Source organism: Neomonachus schauinslandi, chromosome 9, assembly GCF_002201575.2.
Source record: "Neomonachus schauinslandi chromosome 9, ASM220157v2, whole genome shotgun sequence".
Lineage (NCBI taxonomy): Eukaryota > Metazoa > Chordata > Mammalia > Carnivora > Phocidae > Neomonachus > Neomonachus schauinslandi.
This window is the reverse complement of record NC_058411.1, coordinates 29,236,352-29,254,895: the sequence shown is the minus strand read 5'-3', so window position 1 is coordinate 29,254,895 and position 18,544 is coordinate 29,236,352. Positions and strand designations below refer to the sequence as shown.

Below are 18,544 nucleotides of genomic sequence, written 5' to 3'. Positions count from 1 at the left end.
TTTTTTAAGGCTGAGTAATATCCTTGTGTGTGTGTGTGTGTATCATTCATCCATTAGTGGACACTTAGGTTGTCTCCATGTCTTGGCTGTTATAAATAATGGCGCAGTAAACTTGGGTACATGTATTTTTTTCAAGTTAGTGTTTTCATGTTCTTCGGATAAATACCCAGAGTGGAATTTCTGAACCTTATGGTAGCTCTGCTTTTGAAGAACCTCTGTACTGTTGTCCACAGTGGCTGCACCGATTTACATTCCCATTAACAGTGCACAAGGGCTCCCTTTTCTCCACACCCTGGCCAACACTTGTATCTTCCCTTTTTGATAATAGATATTCTAACAAGTGTGAAGTGGTATCTCATTGTGGTTTGGGATTTTGCATTTCCCTAATCATTAATGATGTTGAGCATCTGTTCATTTATATCGTGGCCATCTATATGTTGTCTTTGGAAAAATGTCTATTTGGATTCTTGCCTTTTTTTTTTTAATTTTATTATGTTATGTTAGTCACCATACAATACATCATTTGTTTTTGATGTAGTGATCCACGATCCATGGTTTTCGTATAACACCCAGTGCTCCATGCAGTACGTGCCCTCCTTAATATCCATCACTGGGCTAACCAATCCCCCCTCCCCCCCTCTCCTCTAAAACCCTGTTTGTTTCTCAGAGTCCATAGTCTCTCATGGTTCGTCTCTCCCTCTGATTTCCCCCCCTTCATTTTTCCCTTCCTTCTCCTAATGTCCTCCATGTTATTCCTTATGTTCCACAAATAAGTGAAACCATATGATAATTGACTTTCTCTGCTTGACTTGTTTCACTTAGCACAATCTCCTCCAGTCCCGCCCATGTTGATGTAAAAGTTGGGTATTCATTTTTTCTGATGGCTGAGTAATATTCCACTGTATATATGGACCACATCTTCTTTATCCATTCATCTGTTGAAGGGCATCTCGTCTCTTTCCACAGTTTGGCTATTGCGGACATTGCTGCTATGAACATTGGGGTGCATATTCTTGCCCATTTTCTAATCAGTTTGTTTTTTGGCTATTGAGTTGTAGGAATTCTTCATATATTATGAATATTACCCCTTATCAGATCAGATTTGCAAATATTTTCTCCCAGTCCATAGGTTGCCTTTTCATTGTTAATGGTTTTCTTGCTGAGCAGAAATTTTTTAGTGTGTGTGTAGTCTACTTGTGTATTTTTGCCTTTGTTACCTTTGCTTTTGGTGTCAAATCCAAAAAATCATCATCAAAACTGATGTCAGGGAGCTTACTGCCTGTGTTTTCTTCTGGAAGTTTGGTTTCAGATCTTACAATCAAGTCTTATCCATAATGAGTTAACTTTTGTGGTTTGGTGTAAGATAGTGCTCTGGTTTCATTCTTTTGCATGTGGCTGTCTCATTTTCCCCACACTGTTTGTTAAAGACCATCCTTTTCCTATTGTATATTCTTGGCTCCTTTGTCATAAATTAATTGACCACATATGCATATGTTTATGCATATGCATAAGGCTCTCTGTTCTGCTCCATTGATGTGTCTGTTTTGATGCTAATACCATACTGTTTTGATTACTATAGCTTTGTAATATAGTTTGAAATCAGGAGCGTGATACCTCCAGCTTTGTTTTTTTCCAAGATAGCTTTGGCTATTAAGAGTCTTTTGTAATTACAGATAATTTTAGGATTGCTTGTTCTACTTCTGTGAAGAATGCCATTAAAATTTTGATAGGGATTGCACTGAATCTGTAGATTGCTTTGTGTAGTATGGACATTTTAACAATATTTTTTTATGAGCATGGAATATATTTCCACTTATTTGTGTCTTCAGTTTCTTTTATCAGTATCTTACAGTTTACAGTGTACAGGTCTTTTACTTCCTTGGTTAAAGTTACTCCTAGGTATTTTATTCCTTTTGATACAATTGTGAGTAGGATTGTTAATTTCTCTTTCTTATATTTTGTTATTAGTGTATAGAAATGCAACAGATTTGTGTGAATTGATTTGGTATCCTACAACTTTACTCCATTCCTTTGTTAATTCTTAGAGTTTTTGGTGGAGTCTTTAGGATTCATAATATCATGCCATCTGCAAATAGTGAGTTTCACATCATATTTGGATGCCTTTTATTTCTTTTATTTCTTATCTAATGCCCTGAGTAGGACTTCTAATACTCTGTTGAATAAAAGTGGTGTAAGAGTTCACATCTTTGTCTTGTTCCTGATCTTAGAGGAGAAGCTTTCAGCTTTCATCATGGAGTATGTCAGCTATGAGCTTGTCATACATGGCCTGTATTATGTTAAAGTATATCCCCTCTATACCTACTTTTTTGATTTTTTTATCATAAATAGATGTTGATTTTTGTCAAATGCTTTTTCTTCATCTACTGAGATGATTATATGATTTTTATCCTTCATTTCATCAATGTGGTATATCACATTGATTTGTGGATGTTGAACCATCCTTACATCCCTGAGACAAATCCCACTTGATCATAGTATATGGTCCTTTTTAATGTATTGTTGAATTCGGTCTACTAATATTTTGTTGAGGATTTTTGCATATAGATGCAATAATATATCCTTCATCAAGGATATTGGCCTGTGATTTTTTTTTTCTTGTGGTGTCCCTGTCTAGTTTTGGTATCCGAGTGGGTAATGCTAGCCTCATAAAATGAGTTTGGAAGTGTTCCTTTTGCTCCTGCTGCTGCTTTTTTTTTGGAAGAATTTTAGAAAGGTTAATTCTTTGAATGTTCGGTAGAACTCAAAAGTAAAGTCCTCTTTTGTTTGCATCAGTAATCACAGACCTTCCAACCATCCCTTTTTTTTTTTTTTTAATGATTTTATTTATTTATTTGACAGAGACACAGCGAGAGAGGGAACACAAGCAAGGGGGAGTGGGAGAGGGAGAAGCGGGCTTCCCGCTGAGCAGGAAGCCCAATGTGGGGCTCTATCCCAGGACCCTGGGATCATGACCTGAGCCGAAGGCAGACGCTTAACCGACTGAGCCACCCAGGCGCCCCCCTTCCAACCATCTCCTTACTAGTAATCAGTCCGTTGAGGTTTTCAGTGTCTTCATGATTCTGTTTCAATGACTTAGCACAGCAGGTGGCATGTTAGTCTCATAATCATGATTCACTTTTGGCAAGTTGTATGTTTATAGGGTTTATGCATTTCTTCTTATGCACAATTTATTGGCGTATAATTCTTCACTGTAGTCTCTTAAGATCCTCTGTATTTCTCTGGTGTCAGTTATCGTGTCTGCTCTTTCATTTCTGATTTTGAGTGTTCTCTCTTTTTTTCTTGGTGAGTCTAGCTAAAGCTTTGTCAATTTTATTTATCTTTTCAAAGAACCATTTCTTAGTTTCATTGATCTCTATTTTGTGTGTTGTGTTTTGTTTTAGCTTCTGTTTTATTTCCGCTCTGATCTGTTATTTCCTTTCTTCCACTAACTTTGGGCTTTATTTGTTGTTCTTCTCCTAGGTCCTTCAGGTGTAAAGTTAGGTTGCTTATTTGAGATGTTTCTTGATATGTAGGCATTTGTCACTATGAACTTCCCTCTTGAAACTGCTTTTCCTGCATCCCATAAGGTTTGGTATGTTGTATTTCCATTTTCATTCTTCTGAAAGTATTTCTTGATTTCTCTTGTGATATCTTCTTTGACCCATTGCTTGTTCAGTAGTGTGTCATTTAGTCTCCACATATTTGTGAATTTTCCTGTTTTCTTCTTGTAACTGATCTCTAGTTTCATAGCATTATAGTGAGAAAAAAATTTGATTTCATTTCAGTCATGTTAAATTTATTAAGACTTGTGACTTAACATATGATCCATCCTGGAGAATGTTCTGTGTGACTGAAAAGAATGTATATTCTTTTGTTTTGGGATGGAATATTTTGTATAAGCTGTTAAGTCCATTTGGCCTAGTGTGTCATTTAAGGTTGATGTTCCCTAATTGACTTGTCTAGATGATCTGTCCATTGATGAAAGTGGGTTATCAAAGTCCCCTACTATTACCATATTGCTATTTCTCCTTTTTAGGTCTGTTTACATTTGCTTCACATATTTAGGTGCTCCAGTGTTGGGTACATAAATACAAATGCTATATCCTCTTCCTGGATTGGCCCCTTTATCATTGTGTAATGCCTTTTTTTGTCTTTATTATAGTCCTTGTTTTAGAGTCTTTTTTGCCTAATATAACTACACCAGCTTTCTTTTGGTTTCCATTTCCATGGAATATCTTTTTTCATTCCTTCACTTTCAGTCTGTGGATGTCCTTAGTTCTCAAGTGACTCTCTTAGAGGCAGCGTATAGATGGGTCATGTTTTTTTACCCATTTAATTGGAGAAGATAGTCCATTTATATTTAAAATAATCAATGATAGGCATATACCTTTTGCTGTTTTGTAGTTCCTCTGTGTTCCTTTCTTGTCCTGCTTTCTTCCTTCATGGTTTAATAACTTTCTGTAGTGGTAGGCTTAGATTCCTTTCCCTTTATCCTCTGTGTATCTATCATAGGTTTTTGCTTTGTGGTTACCATGAGGCTTTCATATAACTTATATTTATAACCATTTACTTCCAGTGCATAACAACTTAAGTTTAAATGCATGCTAAAGTTCTACATTTTTACTCTCTCCCCCAACATTTTATGTTTTTGATGTCACAATTTACATCTTTTTATCATGTGTATCCCTTATTAACTAATTACAGTTGACCTTTGAGCAACAAGGGAGTATGGGGTATCAACCCCCTATATGGTCAAAAATCCGTGTGTAACTGTTGACTTCCCAGAAACATTAACTATTGATAGCCTACTATTGACCGGAAGCCTTACCAATAACATAAACAGTCATTTACATCTTATATGCTGTAATCTTACAATAAAGTAGAGAAAGGAAAATATTAAAAAATCATAAGAGAAGATACATTTACAGTACTGTACTGTATTTACCAATACTGTAAGTTTACCTTGTCTGTTTACATGAGTAACCATCTCTCAGTACCTACGCCAGTTTTGTCTTATAGGATACAAAACTGTAGATGTTATATGTATTGCTAACACTAGACATTACAAGCGAAAAGGAATGCAGACTTACTTACAGGTTTAACAATTCATGCACTAATAATGAAGCAGCGGCAGTATGATTGCTCTATGGTAGCCTAGTGGAATTGATACAGTTCTGCACAGTAGCCTTGCCTATATACTAATGAACGAATCAGTATAAAATTTTTATGGCGTAAAGTACTACAGTCATATAGTACAGTTTTAGAAACATTGTTACATTTTTTAAAAACCGCTTACCTGTGATGATAGGCTGATACACAGTTTCCCAAGTTACAAGAGTGACAGGCATACTTTAAGGTAATGTAATTCCTTGAAAGCAAAATTATAAAGCAGTAAGAAAATCAAAACATTATTACTTTTATATTAAATATCACTCGCATATGCCTATGTAAGGACAGGGTATCCACTTCTATACAAGACTTACACTCACCTTTCTACATGATGAATACTTTGGAATACGTGATGATGATGATGATGACGACACAAAAGCATCTCGTGCAATTATTGCTGTACAGTCAGATTTCACACAAAACACACACACAACAGATAAGTTAATATTAACTGTATGGCCTGATGACTGTTTATTATTCGTTAAGTGGAAGTGGGTCATCATAAAGGTCTTCGCCCTTGTCTTCACACTGAGTAGGCTGAGGAGAGGGAGGAAGATGAGGGGTTGGCCATGCTGTCTCAGGGATGGCAGCAGTGGAAGGAGAGAGAGGTGGGAGAGGCAGACACACTCAGTGTACCTCTCTGGAAATATATTGTAATTTCTGTCTGTTTCGCTGTTTCATCTCTCTAAATATGTTTTTATGCAGTACCAATCCTCCCACTGTGAGCTTTAGTTTCAGAGCCCATATCCTAGAATGGTTCATGTTGTAAAAGAAGTCAAAGCAGTCTTGGAGAATCAGAATCCTTCTGCCAGATTGTCTAATGTCAGTTTGTTTTCTGGCGCTTCTTCTCCGTCTTGTTCCTCATCATCTGGTGCTGGTTTGGAAGCACTCATCTCCATCCGGTCGTCTTCTTTTAAGTCCTCAGTTGTGATGTCTTTTACCTCTTGGACTTCTCCATCTTAAAACCCTTCACCCCCACCTTTTTTGCCAAATCCAGTCTCTTTCATGATTTCCTTGATTGGCTCTATCATAAATCCTATGAGGTTATGTACAACATCCAGACAGTTTTCTCCATCAGGAATCCATTATTTCGGGCTTGATGGTTTTCGTGGCTTTTTCTATAACAATGATGGCATCTTTGGTATAGTCCTTCCAGAATTTCATGTTCTGTCTATCCCAATTCTCACCCATAGTGTTGACAGTCCTTTTCACAGAATACTGTGTATAGGGACGCCTGGGTGGCTCAGTCAGTTAAGCATCTGCCTTCAATTCAGATCACGATCACAGGGTCCTGGGATCGAGTCCCGCATCAGGCTCCTTGCTCAGCAGGGAGCCTGCTTCTCCCTCTGCCTGCTCTGCCTGCCGCTCCCCCTGCTTGTGCGCCCTCTCTCTCTGAAAAATAAATAAATAAAATCTTAAAAAAAAAAGAATACTGTGTGTAATCATCCTTAAATGTTCTGATGACCCCTTGCTCCGGAGGCTGAATTAGAGATGTCGTGTTTGGGGGCAAGTAGACCACTTCGACACCTTTGGTGTTGAACTCATGGGATTCTGGGTGGCCGGGGCATTGTCCAGTATCAGAAGTACATTAAAAGTCAATCTCTTGCTGGCAAGGTACTTCCTGACTGGACAAAGCATCAGTGGAACCAGTCCAGAAAAAGGGTCTTCATTGTCCAGGCCTTCTTGTACAACCAGAAGTCTGACAGCTGGTTTTGTGTCCCTTCAAGACTCAGGGGTTGTCAGGGGTTGGTAGGGTTTATAGAAAAGGGCAGTTCTGATCCTAAACTAAACTGCATTTGCACAACAGTCATTAGTCTGTCCCTTTCTGCCTTAAATCCTGCTGCTCACTTCTCTTCATATGGAGTAAATAATGTCTTTTGTGGCATTTTATTCCAGAACAGGGCACTTTTGTCTGCATGAAAAACCTGTTCAGGCAGATATCCTTTCTCCTCAGTGATTTTCTTAACGATGTCTGGGAACTTATCTGCTGCCTCTTGGTTGGCAGAAGCTGCTTCTCCTGTTATCTTGACATTTTTAAAACCAAACCTCTTTCTAAAATTATCAAACCATCCTTTGCTGGCATTAAATTCTGCAGCTTTCGATCTTTCACCTTCCGTTTGCTTGAGTTGTCATATAATGAGTTCATTTTTTCTTGAGTCATATTAGAGTCTGTAGAAATGCCTTTCTTATTAGCAGTCCTGTACCCACCTGAAAGCTGCATTTTCAATAGGAGATCAAAAGGTATTTCCCAAAAAGTACAAGGTTTTTATGCCTACTGGCACCGCTCCAGTGACAGCTTCGTGAATTTCCTCTTCTTTTTTTCACAGTGGTCCTTATGCTAGATTCATTTACCTTGAAATGGCAGGCGACTGCAGCTGCAGACCTCAGTCTGTGCTACATATCAAGCAGTTCAACTTTTTCGTATCATTTCATATCTTTTCTGGTTTTTGGGGACACTTACAGCATTACTAGTAGTACTTCGAATGGATCCCATGGTACTATTCAAGGTTTATGGTATTGCACAAAACACAATGAAAAGTACGTGAGAATGGAGACCAGTTTTTACCCGATACCCAATTTACTGGAGAGATGAACTGCTCGTGTGAAGATGATTAGCCTCACATGCATTTTAAGTGGATACTTTGAACACTAAGCCTCACTGCAGTAGCCTCAGGAGGTGGCTACGAAATTATTACAGTAGTACACAGTATGTACCGTAGTTAATTTTGGGCAATTATGATGTAATACTGCATCTTTGTTCACACTTCTCTCAACTGTGAGTGGTGCCATGTACGGTATGCGTGAGTTTTAGAAAGTTTTAACTTTTTATAATAGATATGTATATATTTTTGGCATTCATGACATCTTTTTTTTTTTAATTTCTAAGCTGTGTAGTTTGTCTGCAAGTTTTTGAAATTGTTGCAAATCTTCAAAAATGTTTCCAAAATATTTATAGGAAAAAATCCACATAGAGTGGACCCATGCAGTTCAAACCGGTGTTGCTCAAGGGCCAACTGTAAGACAATTATTTTTATTATTTTTGTCTTTTAACCTTCTTGCTAGCCTTGTAAGTCATTAGTTTACTACTGCCTGCACTATGTGCTTACCTTTTCCAGTAAGATTGATATTTTTATGTTTTCTTTTTACTAATTAGCACTCCTTCTTTTCAGCTTAAAGAAGTCCCTTTAACATTTCCGGTAAGGCCAGTCTAGTTGTGTTGAACTCTTTTAGATTTTGTTTTAAAAGATTCATTTATTTTAGAGAGAGACAGAGAGAGAGCATAAGCAGGGGGAGAGGCAGAGAGAGAGGGAGACAAGCAGACTCCCTGCTGAGTGGGGAGCAGAACACAGGGCTCAGTCCCAGGACCCTGAGATCATGACCTGAGCTGAAATCAAGAGTCGGACGCTTAACCGACTGAGCCACCCAAGAGCCCCTCCTTCAGCTTTGTTTGTCTGGAAAACTCTTTATCTCACCTTCAGTTCTAGAGGACAACTTTGTTGGGTAGAGGATTCTTAGTTGGCAGTTTTTTTCTTTTAGCCACTCCCTTCTGGCCTGGAAAGTTCCTGTTGAAAAGTCTTATTGGGGATTCATTTGTACATACCAAGTTGTTTTTCTCTTGCTGCTTTTAAGATGTTCTTCTTGTCTAACTTTGGAGACTAATTATAATGTGTCTTCTCTCTCTTCTTCTGGGACCCCTATAAATAATGCAAATGTTGGTCTGCTTGATATTGTCCTATAGGTCCCTTAAGCTATTTTCACTCCTTTTCATTCTTTTTTTCTTTTTGCTGTTCTGATTGGATGAGTTCCATTGCCTTGTCTTTGAATTCACCGATCCTTTCTTCTGCTTCATCTAATCTGCTGTTGAACTCCTCTAGTATATTTTTCAGTTCAGTTATTGTATTCTTTGGCACTGTGACTTCTTTTTGACATTGCCTTATATTTTCTTTTTGTTGAAGTTCTCACTATGTTCATTCATCTCCCAAGTTCAGCGAGCATCTTTATGTCCATTACCTTGAACTCTTGTCAGGCAGATTACTTAACTCCTTTTCACTAAGGATTTTTTTGTGGTTTTATCTTGTTCTTTGTTCATTACATGTTCCTCTATTTCCTCTTTTTTTCTGGACTCCTTGTGTTGTTCTGTAAGATAGTCAACTCTCCCAGCCTTGTTTTGGAGATGAACCTTTATCATTCAACCCTGCCCCACCCAGCTCTTTCATGTCTCTCAAACCTTTGTGATGGTCCAAACAGCCTCTTTCATTTTTAATAGATCCCAGTAGTTGGGGGTGTGCCACGACCAGTGCCCCAAAAGGGAGGATCTCAGGCAGCACCTAGATTTAGGCTGATTGTAAGCTGGACCCTCTGGCGGCAGCTCTTAAAGTATGCAAATATATACAGTCCTGTGGGCCCGCAACTGTAAGCCCCACTGGCCACCAGAGCCAGGCGATCTCAGCGTGTCCCGGGTGGCAGTTCTAAAAACCAGAGTACCAAGTGAGTGTGTAAGTCCCTTTCTGAGAGGGAACAGTGAGCCAGGGGAAGGCGGAGGGCAAGCACGGAGATAGCATGCACTGGCCTCCGTGCCCCATGAGCGCCACCTTGGGCCCCTACCTGTGTGCCAGACTGAAGGCTGCCCTAGGCTAAGGCTCTGGAATAAGCAAGTGAGCCTCTTTCACAGAAGACTGGAGTTGTTCCGGCCTGCGTCGTGTTCAGTGCCCTACATGTGGTAGCCTGTCAAGAATTGTCCCTCCGATTTTTTTTTTTTTTAAAGATTTTATTTATTTATTCATTAGAGACAGAGAGAGAGGCAGAGGGAGAAGCAGGCTCCCTACTGAGCAGGGAGCCCGATGCGGGACTTGATCCCAGGACCCCGGGATCATGATCTGAGCCAAAGGCAGACGCTTACCCATCTGAGCCACCCAGGCGCCCTGTCTCTCCAATTTTTAAAGTCCCATGGGACTCAGGAATGGCAGCCCCCCCCCCCCCGGCCGCCAGAGCCATATGGTCCAGGGGCATCCCTTGAGTGGCAACCATAAATACTGGGGCACCAGGTACATATAACAACCCTCTCCTTGCATGCTTGCTAAAAATACAATTTCCAGACCTTACCCAAGACCTGCTGAATTTCAGTACAAAGGTGTAGTTTGGGGATTATATTTTTACCAAACATCCTATCTGCTACTGTGACTGGGCGCATTTGGCTAACATTAAATTACTTTTTTGGAGACTTGTATCCATTGGCTCCTTGCAGCCGCTGTAAGAACCCAGACTTGCCATTGTTCTGTCTTTCCTAGACCGTGGTGTCAGCCAGTCGTTTGTCGACTCATTCATTCATTCAGTGAACAAGCAAGTATTAGTTTAGGGAAAGGCGTATCGATGCCAGGCACCTGCATGTTCTTGCCTTTGGTTCATAAATGCCTTGTTTGCTCTGTGACCAAACTAGGTCCCAGTTTTATGAAAGACCATATTCTGGGACTATGGGTTTACATTCGTTCTTTTCCTTTCTCCTCTCTCTGTCCACCTCCATTCCAGGGTTCTATACCCACCCGGCCCCACTGTGACCCAGCCCAGCAGACACCTGCTCTGGAACCTGGGGTCCTGCTTGTTCATTAGACATATGCTATAACTTTGTCTCCCATCTGCCCTTTCTCCTTCCAGGCATTCTGCCTCCATTCATACCCATGTTTCTTATCCTTTCTGCTGTTGTCTGGAAACGTATTTTCTTCGACTCTCCTGCTTGCCTCATTTGCTTTCTCCCTGCATCACACATGAGCTCTCAACCCACTCTTGTGCATGTCCCTCCACCACCTCTGTCCTGCTCACTGCTCCCCTTCTCCCCAGTGGCAGGCATCACTCGGGAGCATGCCAGCTTCTCACTACCCCCTCTCCCCCATCTGACTACAGCTGGACTCTGGCTTCTCTTTTCTCCACAAGGGCACCCTCCAGAGTGAACATATGAAATGACCACTTTTTACCATCTAGACTCTAGAAGAAAATTTCCTGGTAGTGACCAAATAGGCCCTAATCTTTTCTCCCCTTCTGTCTCCACACTGGGGCCACTCTCCCCTGAGTACCATTGCTCCTGCAGCAATAAACCCTTCGTAAAGGCATGTCTGCACGTGTCCCGTCAGAGTAGACCCTGTCTTCTAGAGGTTTCCATTCTAAGAGAGCAACCTGGTCACTGTCCAGCTGCAGAAGGGAGGGAATGGGCTGCCCTCTGTGACCCCCCTCCCATCCCCTCTTCTTGCTTTCCTGGAAGTCAGGCAGCACGGTGACCCCATGTCCTAAACGGAGCAACCCTTATTGGGCTGATCCCTCAGCCCTGGCCTTGTTTCATCCACTGTCACTGGGCAATGGCGAGGAGTGACTTCTTTTGTACATATGGAAATTTGGGTGCCAGAGATAAAAAAGGGCAGGAGGGTTGTGAGTGACACACAGAATTGTCTGTTCCACCTACTTACCCTTGGTGGGAGCATGTTTAAATAGATCAGAGCATTTAATATCTGGCAGTATTTGTTGATTTCCATTTACTCATCATCTTGCTAATTTAAGCACATTAATAACTAGCAGCTGTAGTTCTTAGCAGTTCTTTATGTCATTTGAAAGGGAAAACAAGGACTAAATATACTCTGGTTTCGCAGGCTGTCATCCTTGGGGAAACTTTTTAACTCCTTGTAAACAGGTGTTTCTGGAGTCACTCTGATTTTAACTGAGATTTGAGCTTGTGGTGGTATGGATTTTTAGTGTTATAGTCCCATTCTGAGGGTGGCCCTTCTCCTGGAGTCGCACACTCTGCCCTTGTCCCTGCCCCAGCTTCTGCCCTGTTCAGAGCACCTATGTGTCATGAGCCCAGCAGCCCTCCCACTCTCTTCTCTGCCTGCGTGAACTTGAGCGGTAGCAGCATGCCCTCCAATGGCAGAGCGGCCCCCTGCGCCCACTCCTTTCTGCCCCAGGCCGAGCAAAGGCTCGTCGTTATGATGGCTTCATGTTTGTGTTTTTAAAATGGTCACCTTAGAAGAAGCTCAGGCTCTTGGACTGCTATGATCCAAAAGTGATCCCAAGAGTTGCTTCTTCTGTCCTTGGGAAGGAGAAGAATGCCAACACCAATCCTAAAATCACCTTCCTGTAGTAACTCCATTCGGGTAGTCGAGCACTCTCATACAATCTGCTTTGGTTCCCACATCAGCCTGCAGACACATCCAGCTGTGGAAACCAGTGGGCCATCCCCCAGGGACAGGGAGTCCACAGCAGGTGGCTCAGATCCCAGGGCCCAGTCCAGTGAGAATAAGCCTTATTATCCCCTAGAACAGGGATCAACAAGCTTCTCCGGTCTGGCTTCAAAATCCAGCTGTCTGTTGAAACAGGCCTCGTTGTCCTAGCCTGGATCCTTGACTCTGGGAAAAAAAACAAAAACAAAAAGCAAGACATGAGAGCTGCCCTGGGCCCTCCTATAGACAGACAGCTCCCAGAGAAGCAGACGTGTTGTCTCCATGCAAAACTAACTTTTCTGTGTCTCCACACTACTAGAAGTGAGACAGTGGAGGATGATTAAAAAGTGAGTTAAGACTGGAGGAAGCCAAATCCTAGTTCACGTCAGCTTCAGAATAGCCCCTGATGGTCTGCTGGACTAGATATGGATTCCAGATAACAACTGCTTGGGTAAGATCTCGAGCGGTTCTCCTGTGGGCATGAGAAGGATCTTACCTCTCCTCTCTTGCAGGAGAGTTCTCAGCCTCAGACAGCTCCCTCACGGACGTCCAGGAGACCCGAAGGCCTCCCATGCCCGACCCTGGCCTGATGCCCCTGCCCGACACTGCTGCGGATTTAGATTGGTCCAACTTGGTGGATGCTGCCAAGGCCTATGAGGGTGAGTCCGTGGACGATGTGAGCAGGACCGGCAGGGCTGGGGGGTGCGAGGCTCTGGTCATGCTCTATCCGCTCTGCTGCTTTGAACACACGGACCACACAGGGTGGAGCCCATGCAGCTGGAAACCAGTTGGCTGAACCATTACCGAGCACTCAGTAGGGCCACATGCTGTATGATTTAATCCGATGGGGCCTGACGTTTCCTCTGCATAGGAATTCATAGCATGGATGTCTCCCCTCCCCACATGTGGGAAGGGCAGGGAGTGGGGGAATCCCAGCTGTCACCTGATTGAAAAGAACACCTATCCAGAGAGAGTCTTTGACCCCATCATGAGGACCTCACTGGGAAGTGTACCGTTGGATCTGTTAGGGATGCTTGTCCCACTTGGCCCTGCCCCAGGTTTGACAACTGTTGGGTATCCTCTTTGTGCTGCTCACTCACCTCTCCCGACTCTGGTAGCACGTTTTCTGTCCACGTTGTTCCTGTGCCAACCCACCGTGTGTGTGCTTGCTTCACTGCAGGCCCTTACGCTGGCGTGCTGGAATAGAAGAAACTCGATGTATTAATGGTATCCGTGTATGTGGACGTGAGGTTGTCAAATGCCTTTTGTGAATAGACTTCCCTCTGTGGTCATCATTCCACATTCTTCGGTGCCAAAATGTTCTTTATAAAACAATGATAGCAAATGGGTGGTTTAAGGTTGAGTTAGTTTTTTTGTGTTTGTTTTTTTTCTCTGTTTGAAGAATTGAAAGTGGGTATTCTGTCCAAGCTACGATTTTCAGGAGAACTTGATTAGTCGACAGTGGAGTAGCCCACAGGGCATCCCCATGTTAGCTGGTGGCAGTTCCCCAGTACAGACGATTTTAAATTTCAGCTTGTTGGTCACGCTCCTTTATATGATATGGTAGTAGTTTTGTGTTTTTAATGAGAGGTTTTGAAAATTTGATTGTTTTCTTTGCTCAAGTTTTAAGTTGGGTATATTTTGAAGCACATATGGTTGGACTTTGGCTAAAACCCACCAAGGTAGCCAGGAATCTTGTGGAAAACATACTTCTACAAGGGCATTTTCTATCATCACTGAGTGGAAAAAGCCTTGGTCTGGAAATTTGGCACAATGCCTGTTTCCAGGCAAACATTTCATAGAATGCTACTTTGATGAGTAAGAAAAAGAAGACTACAATTGATTCACAAGTGTTTTCAAAAGGGATCTTAAACTGCTACTGTCCTCTTAGAGGTGAAACAGTAATTTTTTCCTACACGGCTGATAGACCGGGCCCAGATGTTTTTCCAAAATACTGAATGGCTTCTCCTCTCCCTTCCAGTCCAAAGAGCCTCCTTCTTTGCTGCTAGTGATGAAAGCCACCAGCCCTTGAGTGCTGCATCCAACAGTGACCAGCTTGAGGAGCAGGCTCTGGCCCAGATGAAGTCCTACAGCAGGTTGGTCACCCAGTAGGGAGGTCAGCACTCTGCACCATATGTCCCCTCCACTCGTGACAGCAGGTGTGGGGAAGAGATGGAGGCCACATGGATTAGCTGACTGAAGCTCATCACCGCAGTGCCAGACTCTTCACATCTTAGAATGCTTTGTAACTCAATCCTGTAAACATAATTAAACTGTTCTTGATGACTTAGTCATAATCATGAATATTCATTATTATTTAAAGCCATAATACATTTATGCTCTCAGGGCTGATCACGTAAGGTGAGAAAAATCATTTGTCTGATGTCCTTGAGCCTGGTTTTGGAGTTTCTGCCCCTTGCTGTCAGTTGGTCATACTTGTAAATGTGTCCACATCTTAGCAGCTCCCAACATGCTGCTTCAGATCGACCTTAGATCCGGGTCACCAGAAGAGGTAAGATTCGAGAGAAAATGAAAGGCAAGCAATAACTGAGGCCCAGAGGGTTTCCTTAGGAGTTAAGAGCAGGGATTTTGACTTTTGTTGAACTGAGCAGAGGCGGATTTCCATTTTCCCGTTTCACGTGGTGAGGATGCTGGGTAGATGCGTCCTGTCACTATATAGGAAAGCATCCCACAGGCCGCTGTGGTATACATGTACCCCCTGATGCAGAATAGTTTCCTCAATTTGAAATCTCTCCTTTTAAAACCTTTTGAGGATGGTTAAGAAAGAATCCAGGTATCTAGGAAACAGACAGCAATAGGAAAAGTGAGGTTAGCCTAGGTTGTTCAAATAGCCTGTGGGACTTGTTCCTGAAGACTTGGCCGAGCAAGTCTGCAAGGAAATGCTCTTCACAGAGAAAGCAGAAGAGTGGTGGGTGGTTTGTCCTGAGTATAAGGGACAGGTGCTGCATTCACTCCGATCACTGAGACATCTTGGGAGGGAGAGTGGCAGTTAGTTTGGCTGTTGAGAGCTTTAAAAAAAAAAAAAAACGTAGAGTCAAGGGTGCAGTGAACCCAAAATGTACCTTCTTAGAATGGGCCCTCCCACCAGAAGTCTGAGTGAACAAGTCCATTTCCCTCAGAAAGGATTATTCGGCAGCTAGTTCTTAAATCCTTACAGAGTCCTAAGATGAGGGTGATGGTTGGCAGTTTTCTTTGTTCAGTGAACAAGTGGAGTTAAATGTGTTTTTAAAAATTAAAGCGTACACAGGCATGTAATTCACTTTGAAAACCTTCAGAAGTCAAGATAGGCTGCTCAGAGTTTTTATTGGGCATCCCATCTTAAAAGTTTGGAGATCCTTATCATTTCATTTATTTACAGCCTGGAGCTACTCGTGCCAACTGCGAGTTTTGCCCTTTGGGCTCGTAGATCTAGAATCAGCAGAAGACTTCAATACAGCTCAAGTAAAGACCACCTTTTATTCCAGGATTCCAAGACTTCAGTCTGTCTGTGTCTTCCCTTTTTGACCTCTGGAAAGAGGCACCTGCATGTTCTCCCATGGAAGGCTTTAGCTTGTTGGTTGTGTGACTCTGAGGTGGTGTATCCGGCTAGAGCTCACTTGGAAACGTTCTGCAGCTTGAATTCAGGTAGACAGGAGTTGGATGAAGAACAACTGACGAGGGTCTTCTGTCCAGCCAGTTGGGTGGCCTTCTCCTCTGCTAGCTCTCTGGGGGCTTTTTGGTTCTCTGCTAGCATATGGCCTTCCTAGCACTTACATAAAGCGGGGGAAGGAACAGTGGGGGCCTAGCTTCATTATGCAGAACATGATAGCAAAAGAGACATTAAGGTTGGACTGACAAGCTTTTGAAACAGGTCTTATTTCTTTAAAAATATTTTAAGATATTTAGACAAGCTGTCAAGATGGGAGCATGATACCTTAGCTGCAACTGGATGAGTAACCACAGACTGTTTTCTGGGGAACCAGAGATCTACCCTCTGCTGGCCGCCCCAGGGTAGGGCTGACCTCAGCCCCTCTGCACACAGAGGAGGGGCTCTCTTCTGCTCACAGCCACTAAAGAGAATAGGAAACCCTGCACGGCTTGACACTTGGGCCTGCCAGAAAGTACCTCTCCTGCTGCCAAAGAGACCAGTTTCACTTACTGTCCTGTATTCTTTTGTCGTGAAGAGCCGGCATCTTTAACAGAGGAAGCTACCGATTGGCTGCTGTTCACCCTTGCGTTACCTTTTGTTAAAATTACCATTTTCCTTTTTAGAGTGAACATGCACATTGGGTCACCGTACTGAGTAGTTTGACATTAAAAAACCATTTTACAAATACAGCGGCCTCATTAAAAATGCCAAACAAACAGACCCAGCCGTGGAGGCTTCTGCCAACACCGTCTTTTGTTTCTTGTCCCCAGCAGTAAAGATTCCTCCCCCACTCTGGCTTCTAAAGTGGACCAGCTGGAAGGGATGCTGAAGATGCTCCGGGAAGATTTGAAGAAGGTAAACACACATTCTCAAAGCAGAGTGCCTGGTCTGTGCAAACTGCCCTTGAACAGATGCCCTGTTAGTGGAATAACATGGGGGCATTGTCCCTGTTTCCTCGGGACACATGCTCCACGAGCTGCTTGGAGCTCAGTTCCCACCGACACACACCGTGCGAGCAGGCCTTGTCGAGGGTGAGGAAAAGTTGTTGAACCCCAGCCAGCCCCTCGGAGCCCTCTCTGGGCCTCCCCGCCCCTTGTCTAATGGGCCAGTAGCCCAGACCCACCCATCTTCACTGTCAGTCATTTGGGCTTTCACAGCAAGAGAACTGAATGTTGTTTTGTTTCTTAGTGGCTTTGACTATATTAAGACGGCAGCCACCCAAACAACAGTCCGAAAGTTAAGACTGCCCTTATTGAAGACATTAAAGTACACGTTAATGTCTTTGCATTCCAAAATAAACCTTACTGAGCCTCTGGCCTGAGTATCCGAATGCCCAGTGTCAGGCCACAGATACAGAGGTTTAGGATGAAGAACAGAAATGGGTGAAGGGGACACCGGCTCCCTAGCCACCCCTCCAGCTGCTGGGTCCCAGCCCTTTCCTCCTCTGCCCTGCCTCCCAGGAAAAGGAAGACAAAGCCCACCTGCAGGCGGAAGTCCAGCATCTCCGGGAGGACAACCTGAGGCTGCAGGAGGAGTCCCAGAATGCCTCGGACAAGCTGAAGAAGTTCACGGAATGGGTCTTCAATACCATAGACATGAGCTAGGGCCGGCCGGCGGGGGGAGCCCCGGGAGGGGGTGGGGGGCTCTCCGCTGCGGTGTGGCGCTCCTTCGACCATGCCCTGGAAAGCCTTCTCAGCCAACCCGCCCTCGCTTCCCACTCCGGCCCCTTTCGGGGAGTGCACCACACGATTATCGCAGATCAACAATCATTATCTGCCTTTTGTAGAAAAGAAAAACAAAAAAGTAAATAAAAATTTTAAAAAGTAAAATAAAAGTTTAACTGCTAAAATGTGAATGTCTTTATTTTTTTGCACAATATCTTTATCTGTTACGTATTTAAAAAAGAAAGTGGGCCTAGGCCGCCCTGGCCCATCTGCCTCTATTTCCATGAGCTCTTATCGATTTCAGGTAACCCAAGCTTTCCCTCCTTATCCTGACCCATGTCATTGCTCCTAGGAAAATCAAGTTTTTGCAAATGGTTTATTTGGGGAGGGGGCTTTCCTTACCTTGGTTCCTAAAATGCCTGGGGAGGGAGGTGCTTGGAGAAAATGCCTACCTCCCTTGAATGACATGTGCATGAGCTAGCATCCCTATCTTCCCGAGGATAGCGGGGTTGGGGTTACCTGCAAGTCAGTGCCCCAGAGACAGAGCCAGGGCCTCGGGCGATGCCCCTTTCCTCTCCTGCACTGTGACGTCACTCCACCACCTGCACCCTCTGCTTCCTCTCCCTGGAGATGGTCCCAGGTGCGCTCCTCAGAGCTAGAACTCTTTCTGTCTGGTTTAAGTGGGTCCCACCAAATTGGAATCAGCCTCTCTACAGCTTCCTGGCTCCAAACATTAATTGGTTTCAGAATTCCTCCAGAGTAAAATCTTACTTGTATGTATTTTGGTCAAAAGTATAGTTTTTGTTTGAGATGTGTAAAGATGAAAATGTGGCAAAATTGTATTTTTAGCTTACTCAAAA

At 43.1% G+C, this 18,544-nt stretch overlaps 1 protein-coding gene across 1 annotated transcript in view; it reads left to right on the top strand.

Annotated features, from left to right (window-relative positions):
- The window catches only part of SIPA1L1 (signal induced proliferation associated 1 like 1), a 368,372-nt gene extending 350,499 nt beyond the window's left edge, over positions 1 to 17,873 (top strand). Inside the window, exons 22-25 of the mRNA XM_044918349.1 lie at positions 12,884 to 13,030; positions 14,353 to 14,467; positions 16,791 to 16,875; positions 17,481 to 17,873. Coding sequence (XP_044774284.1) covers positions 12,884 to 13,030; positions 14,353 to 14,467; positions 16,791 to 16,875; positions 17,481 to 17,624 — 491 coding nt within the window. The 3' untranslated portion in view covers positions 17,625 to 17,873. The remainder of the gene's footprint in view (positions 1 to 12,883; positions 13,031 to 14,352; positions 14,468 to 16,790; positions 16,876 to 17,480) is intronic.
- Positions 17,874 to 18,544: the final 671 nt, after the last annotated feature.